General features: G+C 31.9%; 1 protein-coding gene across 4 annotated transcripts; it reads left to right on the top strand.

Annotated features, from left to right (window-relative positions):
* Nucleotides 1-111: 111 nt before the first annotated feature.
* LOC127733311 (L-seryl-tRNA(Sec) kinase-like) lies at nt 112-13,103 on the top strand. 4 transcript variants are annotated; one of them, XM_052242682.1, is made up of 6 exons: nt 112-207; nt 4,821-5,112; nt 6,020-6,263; nt 6,770-6,962; nt 7,418-7,596; nt 12,780-13,103. In XM_052242682.1, the coding sequence occupies exons 2-6, from the start codon at nt 4,897-4,899 to the stop codon at nt 12,980-12,982; spliced, it is 1,035 nt and encodes a 344-aa protein (XP_052098642.1). In that variant the 5' UTR covers nt 112-207; nt 4,821-4,896; the 3' UTR covers nt 12,983-13,103. The 4 variants fall into 4 exon arrangements, with proteins under 4 accessions (XP_052098642.1, XP_052098643.1, XP_052098644.1 ...); XM_052242683.1 differs by having other exon boundaries at nt 116-255; XM_052242684.1 differs by lacking the exon at nt 112-207 and adding an exon at nt 2,488-4,583.
* The last annotated feature ends 276 nt before the right edge of the window (nt 13,104-13,379 follow it).

The following is a 13,379-nucleotide window of genomic DNA, read 5'->3' as shown; positions in this document are numbered from 1 at the left end:
TCCGAATTCTTTACATTTATTTAATTTATTGAACATGGAAATCCTCTCTCTATATGATTCCCCTGATAAATCAGTATTTTTCATGACCTGTTCTAAACTTTGACCTTTTCCTTGAGTTCAAAGGTGTAGGTTCATAATGGCTGCGCCCATAGAACGTTTGTCAACACTGATTTCAACTTGTCACTTGTTGTGTAGGGCAGGGCAGGGGTGAGGGAGTAGCGAAAGCATGTCTAAATTTACAATACACTACTAATGGTCAAGTATAGATTCAAGATTTTATTATCCAATCATCATGACCCTCAACTCAAGAGGCATACACACAAAAATTATACAACAATTTTACAATGATTATCATACTCATCATAGCATAACAAATTAATATGAGGCAGGCGTTACCTGTGAAAGGGGACGAAGTCTGTATGAATTATTTTTTTAAATTTAAACATATTTTAACTACAAAATCTGTTCAAAAAGAAACGGAAATACCCTTACGTTTCCGATTTCGGTTCCGTTGTTCGGGATTTTAGTTGTGACGTTATGTTATGACGTCATATTCAATGTTAACAAAGAAACGCTATCAGGTAACGTTTTTTCATATCAAGCCATTCAAGGAATTATTAAAAATGGAATTGGTATTGCGTCCCTTCCTATATTTTACTAGACTGATAAATATATATTTTACTCAAAGACTCATGCAAACGAGACCGGAAAAAGGAAGTAGATTTCTGCGCAAATGCGGGAAAATAAAAAAGTTAAAAAAAAGTTAACGATTTTGAGTTCATTAGTAGAATGAAAATTTCGGGAAATTTTCCCGATTTTTTTTTTTTTTTTTTTTTTTTTTATTGATTTTTCTACTGTAATAGGGGACTTCGTCCCCTTATAATTCTATCATGGAATATGACATAGTTAATATTAGCATTCATTTGAATAGGAAGGTTTTCATACCTGTCAACCTATGACAATAAAAATGCAGGTCATGACCTGCATAGAAGAATGAAATCTCAGGTCATAACGCGTACGAACTTTTTCGGGCTGAATTTCAGTATTTAGGGGACATTTTTCTTATAATCTGTATCAAAGTTTCCAAAACATGTCCACATGGTTAAGTAATTTAAAATTGTACATATCATTTCATTGCACTTGGAGGCCATTGATAGACATGTGTTACATTGCCTTTATTCCTGTTCATAATCATTCCATGACATACAATGTGCCAATTTGTGTTTTCTTTGCATACATTTGTGCAGCTCTTAAACAGTGGAACATTCATATGTTGATATTAGAGTATAATAAAATAAAGTTAAACAATTAAAGGAGGTATAGATGAAAAAAGTCATTTTCAAATTTTTTTATTTTTTAATTGTTCTAAGGTAGAACAATAAGTAAAAGTATTATTCTGATATGTTTTTGCATTCGATTCATTTTAGATTTAATCTTTTTACAAAAAAAACATAAGTTTAAGGAGTATATTGTGAATTGACAAAAAAGGGGAAGTAACTCAAATTGTTTTTAAAACAACTTTGAAATACACAAATTATTTACGACCTAAAGCTAAGGTAATTCAATTGGTGTTAATTAACAGTGTGTTTGACACCAAAGCTGTCAAGTGAAGCCATGCACTGAGATGGGTCACTTGAGCTGAGTTTACACAGCTAGTTGAACTTCTTGTCCAGAAAGAATTACGAATTTGCCGGTATTTCAAAGAAATCACTTTATATCTAAGCAGTCTGAAGGCTTAGGAATCCGGGTGAAAAAAGGTTATTTTCCGAATTCCCGGGTTATTTGGTCACCCGGCGGGTGTTCCGGGTGACCCCTCAGAATTGTGAAAATCTCGGGTCACACCCGCAGGATCTGGGTCAGTTGACAGGTATGGGTTTTCTGAAATAAATTCACTTATTTTCAGTGTAATTTTTATATCTTTCATAGTCATTAACCATATAAATCTGTTAAGACAGGACAAGTTAGAAAAAAATGGACATTCTTTGGTAATATAGTCAAGAAAAAATTGTCTTTGCTGATTAAAAAAAGAACATTGTAAAAGAAAATGAATTTCATCCTCAACATCATCAGAGAAACATCTGTCACATATTCTTTCTTCATAAGGCACACTTGGTTGAATGTATCGCCCAGTTTCAACCTTTAACTTGTGGTTACTTATTCTGAACTTTGTGTAGTTTTTTACTTATTTTGAAGTCTTGAATAAAATCCAGATATTTCTCACGTTCAAATGAACATTTAAATTTTAAATATGTGCGTAGTTTACCATTTTCCATGATCATGTCTTGTATCTGCCCATACTTTTTTTGTAAAAATTTGAACGGTATGTTTTATGTTTACTGTTCAAAGTGTGGGGCTTGTATCTATTAAAATCAGATTTTGAAATATCAATATTTACAATATTTGACACATGTAGATAATATGTGTACCAAGTGTGTATTCCTTGATAATGTAGCATTTTATTTTCTATTTACATGTAAGCATTTTCCAAAAATGAGTTCTTAGAATTTTCTATTTTTATACAAGTCTAGTTTACCAGGTAAAAATAAAAAGATAGATTGATCTCTTAAAAAATCTCCTTTTCCAAAGTCATCAAATACAGAAACAAACAGGAATCTAGAAAAAAATTGCTATAAAGCAAAGGTTGTTGCCTATAACAGATACAGTTATTTTTTATTAGCTTATCACCGCACACACAACGAGCAGATTAATTGCAACGAATCACACATAAATAAACATAACACATCATATAAAGAATACACAATGATTTGTTTTTCATTTCAATAATTGTAATATAATGACCACCCCACTAAATAGGTAAAAGTAATGGGAGTAAATGCTGATTACCAATTTATTAATCTGAGGATCTCTAGCTGGACAAAGGGCCATGTGAGCTATTGCCATTACAACGCATTCCTCGTCATCGTAATAAACCTTAACAAAAATGTTTTTCTCTGAAATCACTGGACCAATTTCATTCAAACTATGATTAAATGATCCTTAGTGTATAGACCAACATGCTGCCATGACTTTAAATAAAACATAAGGGTAAAATGCATTTATTGTCTAATATCTTGAAAACCTGACCCAGGTATAATTATGCTCAAAATTTTGACTAATTTTCAAGTTTATGCCTGTAGTTATTATTCAGATTTTTGACAGATGAGCTATTCAGTATCTTAGAAGCCTAATGTGTGTATTTTTATACTGCAACTTTTTAAAAGGGCGATGTATAGTGACGGGGGAGTCCAGTCCAGTCAGTTTGTTTCCTCCTTCTTTCTCCCTTCTGTCACACTTTTGCTCCTGAACTGCTTGACAGAATTTTAAACAACTTATACAGAATCTTACTCACATGATGGGCATTTTGTACTTTTGCACCTATTTAATTTCTTCATCTGAATTATGTTTTGGGGTTTACTTTGACATTAGATGGACATGGACTTTGCCATAGCTGCACACTATAGGAGGGTCTGAATAGGTGTCCTGAATTTCTGTATACTTAAATTTTAAGGGCATTATATTTATACTTTATCACCCTGTTATCCTCTATTCTTTATATTTTTGCTCATTTTTCTGTATTCATTATTTTTTTAGCCCATTATTCTCTATTCTGTAAACCCCTACCAGACCTTCCTATAGTACATATATGTATTCTTTCCTTCTCCTAAGCCCCTTATCATAATCAAATGAAATTCTCAGAATCTTTACTAAATAGTGCCGTTGTGCACCTCCTGTTTTGATGTATGGTCAGAATTATTTAGGAGGTTTCCCTTACCAAAGTATGGACTTTGCCAATTTTTATTTGGGGGGCACCAATGTTGTATACGCAACTCTTCCTACCCCAATCATTACAATATATTGAAACTTTCTCTCCATATAAAGCTATAATGCCATTCTGCATCTTTTAATCAGAATCATTTTTATGAGTTTCCCTTTATACCAAAGCATGGACTTTGCCATTTGCCATTGCTTTATTTTACAAAATCACTTCTCAGTTCTGTATTAAATGCAACATAATTGCACACAAAGTATTTGCAAGAATAGAACATTGAGTTACTTTCTAAATGTACTAAACTTAGGAGTAGTAATGTAAAATTGGACAAAAAAAAGCAAATTCTATTTTTGGTAATAGTGGTAGGAAAAATGTAATATAATGTATTGGGCTCCAGTAATGTACCCCCTTGGGTTGGAAGGTCGCTTGTAAGCAAATTTAAGTAAATATTTACGTAAGAATTTGATTAGTTTTAAAGGTCACAGGTGGTTTTGAATAAGACGTCAGGTCGCAAGCCAAACCTGCAAGGTCGCAGGTCATATCGGACCATGTTGGAGCCACATGTATTTTTCATATATATTTTCAAACCCAATTAAGAATTGAAAAAATGAAAATTAAAGATTGTTCAAGATCTGGGGAAACCCCAATTGAACAAAAGGAAAAGATTGACAGGTAATTGCAAGTGTTTGTGATACCACTACCCCCAATAAAAGTTCTCCCATTGACTTCCATTGCAGCTGAAATAATAAAAGCAAACGCTATCAAGCAGGAACAATTCCACACTACAGTGTCACAAATTTACTTGATAAAAGTAGTTAGTATAAGGATCTAACTCTTGTTTCTCATTTATTTTTATCTTCTATAGACAATGATAGAGATAAGAATACTCAGTACCATTGGAGACCGTTTTTTCCTCTTATTGTTCCCCATGTGAAAATCTAAATGTTCTCTAATAAGAATAGCTATAGGTTTAAGGACTTACCCAACTGTTTTTAAATGTTGTTTTCTACTTTGATTTATCTCAGTTTTCATTCTATTATTTATCTCTCAGGATTTTCAGATGAAACAGGTGAATCTGAGTTAGTGATGAACAATTCTTGTGTCTGACAAGTTTCATTAAAGATGCCATGGATACACAGTCATCAAAATCGTCAAAATGTCTAGTTGTTTTGAGTGGAATTCCAGGATGTGGTAAAAGTACTCTTGCTAAACTTTTATATGATAAGCTTGGCAGAATATATGTGGAAGAACAACGGAGTTATTTAAAGTCATCAAAGTGTCTTGATGTTATAGTGGTGTCTTATGATGAACTTATTCCAGAGAATATACCTCTAGATGATAAGGCAGGTATACTCATGTCATTGTCAATGTATATATTGCATTGCAATTCCAGTCCAATTCTGTCAATGGATATTTACAAGAAAAATAATATGAATAATTTGGGCAATGGATTTTTTACTCTGTATTGAGAGAAACTTAATATTGATAAATACAGCGCAATGACAAACTATATTCTCATGGATTGGAGCAATTACAAAGTTCTATAAGATCAATGGGATAACTAGCACTCAAAGTGATGAGTTGACAAAGGAAATTTAAGAGGTTTTTTTTCAAGAATGCAGAATGAAAACTCCCTTAAGTTTCCTTCTGACATGTCTGACCACGGGGGGACTTGTTAACATTTTTTATTAATGCTGCTCTGGCTAACCCATGAAATGCATGGCTTAGGCAGGATTTTTTTTTTTTATTTTTATCATTCCTTAGTTGTTAATTTTGAATTCTGGCTGTTGTAGCTCAACTAGCTGTACTTGCCAGTAGGAATGAATTCCACCACCCATTGGATAAACTTGAAAAAAAATATTTGAATTTAACTAGACCTAAAAGATGCTAAAGTTATACCCATGCAATGTCCCTCTTGATGATAAACATAGAGCTGTTACCACTAGTTATAAAATATGAACAAAACACCCATGCAGCGATGTTGACCCTTTTCTCTGCAAAATTGTATATAACCTCCTGAGACTAAACTAGTCATTGTGATCCTTTAAGGTCTATTTTGAGCTCTCCTAGTTTAAAAAACTGACATCCATTTCTTGATCATTCTCTTATGAATTAGATCAACAAAATATCAGATTTTCAATCCAGATCTGTAATTTTTTTATGCATATTAAAAAGTCTTCTGTTAGGCTATGAATGCAGTAATAAATAATTTCTGTCAAAGATGAAACAACAAAATATTTTTTCTTTTAGTCTCAACAGACCTGGAAAGAATGCAGGGAGGAAATACTTTTTTGTATTGACTATCTTCTCAAGAAAGAAATATCATTGGAAAGTTTAACCAAGTCTCCACCTGGTGTTAGTGATGTATTATGGGAAACGTTTTATGCTATTGTTAGAAAGCAGTTCACTTCAGCAGAATCTGTTGTCATAGTACTAGATGACAACATGTATTATACAAGTATGAGGAACAAGTATTTCCAAATAGCTAGAAAGTGTAAGTAATAAATAGAATAAAATGGATCCATTATGAATTGCAAAACTTTATCCACAATTAATAGAAAGACACTTAATGCAAAATCTTCTTTTCTGAAATGGAATGGCAAGCCTAAAAGAAATTTTCTCTGAATCTGAAAATTGAAAAGTGACTAGTCTTAAAATGTATTTTATAGTCAACCAACTGATATGGCGCCTTTAAATTGTCATAGATTTACTCAAGTACAGATTCTATTAGTATTCGTACTTGAAATTTATAAAATTAAATCTTTTGTTTCAAGGAGAAACCATTTACAAGACAGCAAGCAAAGTCTATATAAGCTAGGTACAATATACTGTATTTGGTCTTGATAATAACAGATTTAAGATATTGGAAAGACCAACAGTACTATTTACGTTAAACATATTATACGAAAACCTAAAGCCAAATATTCTATGACTTTTTAACAATTTTCCTGTGTATAAACATTCTTTATTCATGTTGAATATATATACAATGTATTACAGATACTTGTGGATTTTGTCAGCTTCATCTTGCTTGTAATGTACAAACAGCTCTGAAAAGGAATGTGATACGTAACCAGCCAATCACAGAAGATGTAATTGTAGCTATGGCAGCTAAAATAGAGCCACCAAATACACATTACAATAGTTGGGAAACTTACAGTATAGTCATAAATACTGACTCAGAGATAGAAAGGTATATACATTTATCATTATTTTAATATACTGTAAGCCAACTTCTTTTCACAGATACTCTTTTTCCAGTTTAGTCCATTCTATCTGACTTAGCAATGATTTATATTTGCGACTTCTAATTTTCAAGATGTATTTAAATAGAGGAAGATCCTAAAAACATATTCGCAACGATTTATATTTGTATCATTTTCTATTTGCAAAAGTTGCAAAACTAAATCCTATTTGAAATATTAGTTGGTTTATAGTATATATTTGGTTTATTGATGAAAAAGACAAAATTCTCAATCATTACATTAAAATAAAAAGAATAATATAACATATCAGTTGCAGACATCCTTGAAACAGACTGCATAAACAAAGAAAAATTCTTTACTGACTTGATTTGATTTAAACCTTTATTGTGCTTTTACTGTTTTTAATTAAACATTTCATAATCCTTATTTCTTCCTTGTTTAGTCAGTTACCTAGGATAATGTCATTGGTGAAGACAGCAATGTTAAATCCAGTTCAACCAATAGAGGAAACCAATCCAGCATTAACAGCAGAGAGTCGTCAGATCTGTTCAAGTAACGTCATCCACCAATCAGATCAGATCTTACGAAAGATTGTTAGTCAGAAAATGACAAATTTAAAAGGTATGTATAAAAATGGCAGATTCTTTAAACATCTGTTTGTTTCTCCATGTGGTTTACTCCCCTGTAAAGTCATTCTCAGGTAATTGTTCTTATCACATCACATTGGTTAACTTCTTGTTCAGGATTATGCTCTAATTTTACAGTACTGTTAAACGACAGTTTATTTGGTTTATCATACGTATTGTAATGGATGTGATTTGATAGTCTCCCTTTAATAGTTTCAAATTAGTATTTTCTTAACTAAAGGTTTCTTTTATGTTTAATTTGATCTAGACATACTTAAAAACAAAGTAGCTTTATTAATTTAACTATAAAAGTATTCAAATTTCATGTTAACTTTATATTATTTGATGAATATTCGTTTATTCAACATTTCTTCAATACCATTTCATTATTAATATCTTTTTAAGTGATAAGTTTTCCTTAAAACTTGATCAGGAGTTGCTCTGGTGGAGAGAAGTTCACTCTCCACGTGTATATATGAGCCGACAGTGTAACATTTCCACTCTTCTCTAATATACAGCTCGCAGGAATCCATTGATTCACTCGAGTTAATTTTCAGCAACTACATTGGCATTATTTTAATACAATTTTCTGAAATCTAAAACACAATGCAAAGTATACAGTTACATTTACTTTTTATACGACCGCAAAAAAATTTTTGTGGTCGTATATTGGTATGACGTTGGCGTCGTCGTCGTCCGAAGACGCATTAGTTTTCGCACTCTAACTTAAGTTTAAGTGAATGGATCTCTATGAAATTTTACCATAAGGTTCAATACCACAAAAGGAAGGTGGGGATTGATTTTGGGGGTTATGGTACCAACAGTTAAGGAATTAGGGGCCAAAAAAAAGCATTTTCTAGATTCCAGACAATAACTGTGGAACGGTGTATGGATCTCTCTGAAATTATACTATAAGTTTCCATACCACAAAGGGATGGTTAGGATTTGCTTTGGGGGGTTATGGCTCAAACCGTTTAAGAATTAGGGGCAAAAAAGGGGGAAAAACAAGGTTGTCCTCATTAATGGACAAATACTTTAATACAAAACATAATTTAAAGCAGTGTAAGGGAGATAAATCAAATACATCATTGAAATTATCTCCCTTACACTGCTTTTAAATTATGTATAAAGTAATGGTTAATGAACAATTAAGATAATTTAAAACAGTGTAAGGGAGGTAATCCAAATACAACGTTTTGGTTACTTCCCTTACACTGCTTTTAAATTATGTTTAAAGAAATGCATATTTATAAAGGAAGACCAGTATGGCGCATTAGATTTGTAAAATCTTTGACCACATTTATTTATTTGTTTTCCCGAATCTAACCGTGTATTTAGATTTTTAATTTTGGGTCCAGTTTTCAAATTGGTCTACATTAAGGTCCAAAGGGTCCAAAATTAAACTTTGTTTGATTTTAACAAAAATTGAATATATGGGGTTCTTTGATATGCTGAATCTAAACATGTATTTAGATTTTTGATTTTTGGCCCAGTTTTCAAGTTGGTCCAAATTGGGGTCCAAAATTAAACTTTGTTTTATTTCAACAAAAATTGAATATATGGGGTTCTTTGATATGCTGCATCTAACCATGTATTTAGATTTTTTATTTGTGGACCCCGCTATCAAATTGGTTCATATTGAGGTCAAAAGGGTCCAAAATTAAACTTTGTTTGATTTCATCAAAAATTTAATTATTGGGGTTCTTTGATATGCCAAATCTAACCGTGTATTTAGATTTTTAAGTTTGGGTCCTGTTTTTTTAAATTGGTCTACATTAAGGTCCAAAGGGTCCAAAATTAAACTTAGTTTGATTTTAACAAAAATTGAATTCTTGGGGTTCTTTGATATGCTGAATCTAAACATGTGTTTAGATTTTTGATTATGGGCCCAGTTTTCAAGTTGGTCCAAGTTGGGGTCCAAAATTAAACTTTGTTTGATTTCAACAAAAATTGAATATATGGGGTTCTTTGATATGCTGAATCTAAACATGTATTTGGATTTTAGATTTTTGGCCCAGTTTTCAAGTAGGTCCAAAATTAAACTTTGTTTGATTTCAACAAAAATTGAATATATGGGGTTCTTTGATATGCTGAATCTTACCATGTTTTTAGATTTTTTATTTGTGGGCCCGCTATCAAATTGGTTCATATTGAGGTCAAAAAGGTCCAAAATTAAACTTTGTTTGATTTCATCAAAAATTGAATTATTGGGGTTCTTTGATATGCCAAATCTAACCGTGTGTTTAGATTTTTAATTTTAGGTCCCGTTTTTTGAAATGGTCTACATTAAGGTCCAAAGGGTCCAAAATTAAACTTAGTTTGATTTTAACAAAAATTGAATTTTTGGGGTTCTTTGATATGCTGAATCTAAACATGTGTTTAGATTTTTTATTATGGGACCAGTTTTCAAGTTGGTGTAAGTTGGGGTCCAAATTTAAACTTTGTTTGATTTCAACAAAAATTGAATATATGGGGCTCTTTGATATGCTGAATCTAAACATGTATTTAGATTTTAGATTTTTGGCCTAGTTTTCAAGTTGGTCCAAATTGGGGTCCAAAATTGAACTTTGTTTGATTTCAACAAAAATTGAATATGGGGTTCTTTGATATGCTGAATCTTACCATGTTTTTAGATTTTTTATTTGTGGGCCCGCTATCAGATTGGTTCATATTGAGGTCAAAAAGGTCCAAAATTAAACTTTGTTTGATTTCATCAAAAATTGAATTATTGGGGTTCTTTGATATGCCAAATCTAACCGTGTATTTAGATTTTTAATTTTGGGTCCCGTTTTTTGAAATGGTCTACATTAAGGTCCAAAGGGTCCAAAATTAAACTTAGTTTGATTTTAACAAAAATTGAATTTTTGGGGTTCTTTGATATGCTGAATCTAAACATGTGTTTAGATTTTTTATTATGGGACCAGTTTTCAAGTTGGTGCAAGTTGGGGTCCAAATTTAAACTTTGTTTGATTTCAACAAAAATTGAATATATGGGGCTCTTTGATATGCTGAATCTAAACATGTATTTAGATTTTAGATTTTTGGCCTAGTTTTCAAGTTGGTCCAAATTGGGGTCCAAAATTGAACTTTGTTTGATTTCAACAAAAATTGAATATGGGGTTCTTTGATATGCTGAATCTTACCATGTTTTTAGATTTTTTATTTGTGGGCCCGCTATCAGATTGGTTCATATTGAGGTCAAAAAGGTCCAAAATTAAACTTTGTTTGATTTCATCAAAAATTGAATTATTGGGGTTCTTTGATATGCCAAATCTAACCGTGTATTTAGATTTTTAATTTTGGGTCCCGTTTTTTGAAATGGTCTACATTAAGGTCCAAAGGGTCCAAAATTAAACTTAGTTTGATTTTAACAAAAATTGAATTTTTGGGGTTCTTTGATATGCTGAATCTAAACATGTGTTTAGATTTTTTATTATGGGACCAGTTTTCAAGTTGGTGCAAGTTGGGGTCCAAATTTAAACTTTGTTTGATTTCAACAAAAATTGAATATATGGGGCTCTTTGATATGCTGAATCTAAACATGTATTTAGATTTTAGATTTTTGGCCTAGTTTTCAAGTTGGTCCAAATTGGGGTCCAAAATTGAACTTTGTTTGATTTCAACAAAAATTGAATATGGGGTTCTTTGATATGCTGAATCTTACCATGTTTTTAGATTTTTTATTTGTGGGCCCGCTATCAGATTGGTTCATATTGAGGTCAAAAGGGTCCAAAATTAAACTTTGTTTGATTTCATCAAAAATTGAATTATTGGGGTTCTTTGATATGCCAAATCTAACCGTGTTTTTAGATTTTTAATTTTGGGTCCCGTTTTTTTTAATTGGTCTACATTAAGGTCCAAAGGGTCCAAAATTAAACTTAGTTTGATTTTAACAAAAATTGAATTCTTGGGGTACTTTGATATGCTGAATCTAAACATGTGTTTAGATTTTTGATTATGGGACCAGTTTTCAAGTTTGTCCAAGTTGGGGTCCAAAATTAAACTTTGTTTGATTTCAACAAAAATTGAATATATGGGGTTCTTTGATATGCTGAATCTAGCCATGTATTTTGATTTTGGACATTGGACCATAATAGGTAAATTAAAAAAATTGAAGTTCTTAGACCACATTCTTTCTGTGTCAGAAACCTATGCTGTGTCAAATATTTAATCACAATCCAAATTCAGAGCTGTATCAAGCTTGAATGTTGTGTCCATACTTGCCCAAACTGTTCAGGGTTCGACCTCTGCGGTCGTATCAAGCTGCGCCCAGCGAAGCATTTTATTGACATTAGTTTTTGAATTACCATTCTATTTGAATTCATTTGAATAGAAATACTTTTCTTTTTCATTTCGTTTGCGAACTATTTCGATTTAATTACATTTTGTTTTTGAACTTAACTTATGAAATACTATTCTTATTTGATTTAGTTTGACTACCGGTATGTTTTATTTGAATGTTGTACATTTGTAAATAAATTGTTGAGTTCTATTTGATTTATGTCTTTGTTCAGCCAAATTCTGATATCAGGTATCCCGATGATTGAATAGGGACAAAGTACCGACCCCCTTCTGTTACAGTATTTAAAAAGTTAAAATTGCTATTTGCTGTTTTCCAAAATAACAATATTAAATTTTCAAAATTTTGCATCCAAGTAACCCATTTCCATCAATGCCTGCACAAAGCATAAATCTTTTTTGCCTGCTGAATGTCAGGTTTGGGACAGGTTGGAAAATAGGATACATGTTTTGTGTAATCAACCCACTTTTGAGTGCACATTTGCAATGGAGGGAACCCATTTTGTGGAATTTAACTCCTCCTACAGTTTCAGTCTTAAGCCTTTAATTTTTTTCAGAATGCATGTGCATTGTATGTACATTGAACATGTGCACCTCACTTTCTTTTTTTTGAGTAGTCATTTTGAAAAAAAATCAGATTTGCAAGATAATGAAACTTACCATTTTTGTGCAACATTCTCTTTCGAGGATAGCCATTCCAGGCTTTAAACTTTATAGAAGGATGTATATGCAGTTAAGCTGTATAGATTTTTAATTATATTTACTTATATCTATGGTTCTCATGGTTAACTGTACTGTAGGTTCCTATGTTCTGTTAAAACCAACATTTCTGTGCCATAAGTATTGCAATACTGTATGATTTTACTTTTTTCTATCAAGGCATTGCAGAAGACAAGTCAACATTGCAACAACTGTCTAAGAAATACATAGATGTAAGAAAAACATGCTTGGATAAGATAAAAACTGGACAAGTTTCATTTCCTGTGGCTGTGGATGAGCCGAATGTTTCATGTGATATAAACAGTGAATTGTACCAACAGATTCTTAGATTGTTTGAACAGTTGTTGAAAGAAATAACTTGATATGAAATAAAACATCAGCATACTTTGGTTAAAACAATCCAAGGAAACAGAACCTGTCAAAGACATGATATGCATTACTCTAAAAATTGCTGTATAAACCAATAAATTTCCTTAATTGCCATCTATCTTTAATGTGGAAACAGGACTACACATTTCTTAGGCCTAAATTAATATATTGTTCGTTTCCCCAATCCCAACCCTGCCAAGCCAGGTGTGGGTAGGTAGGTAGGTAGGGAAATAATATTATTTTTCCAAAAAGCTTGAACATTATCGGACGATCTGGCAAGCTTGAAAATCCAAAATGATTAAAATAATATTTGACTTAGTTTTGACAATAAAATTTTACAAGTAGCACCATTTTTGCAGGGTCGGTCGGGATTGGGGAAACAAACAATAT

This window comes from Mytilus californianus, unplaced genomic scaffold (genome assembly GCF_021869535.1).
Source record: "Mytilus californianus isolate M0D057914Y unplaced genomic scaffold, xbMytCali1.0.p SCAF_3, whole genome shotgun sequence".
In the NCBI taxonomy this organism is placed as follows: domain Eukaryota; kingdom Metazoa; phylum Mollusca; class Bivalvia; order Mytilida; family Mytilidae; genus Mytilus; species Mytilus californianus.
This window is presented reverse-complemented; position numbering and strand designations above follow the sequence as displayed.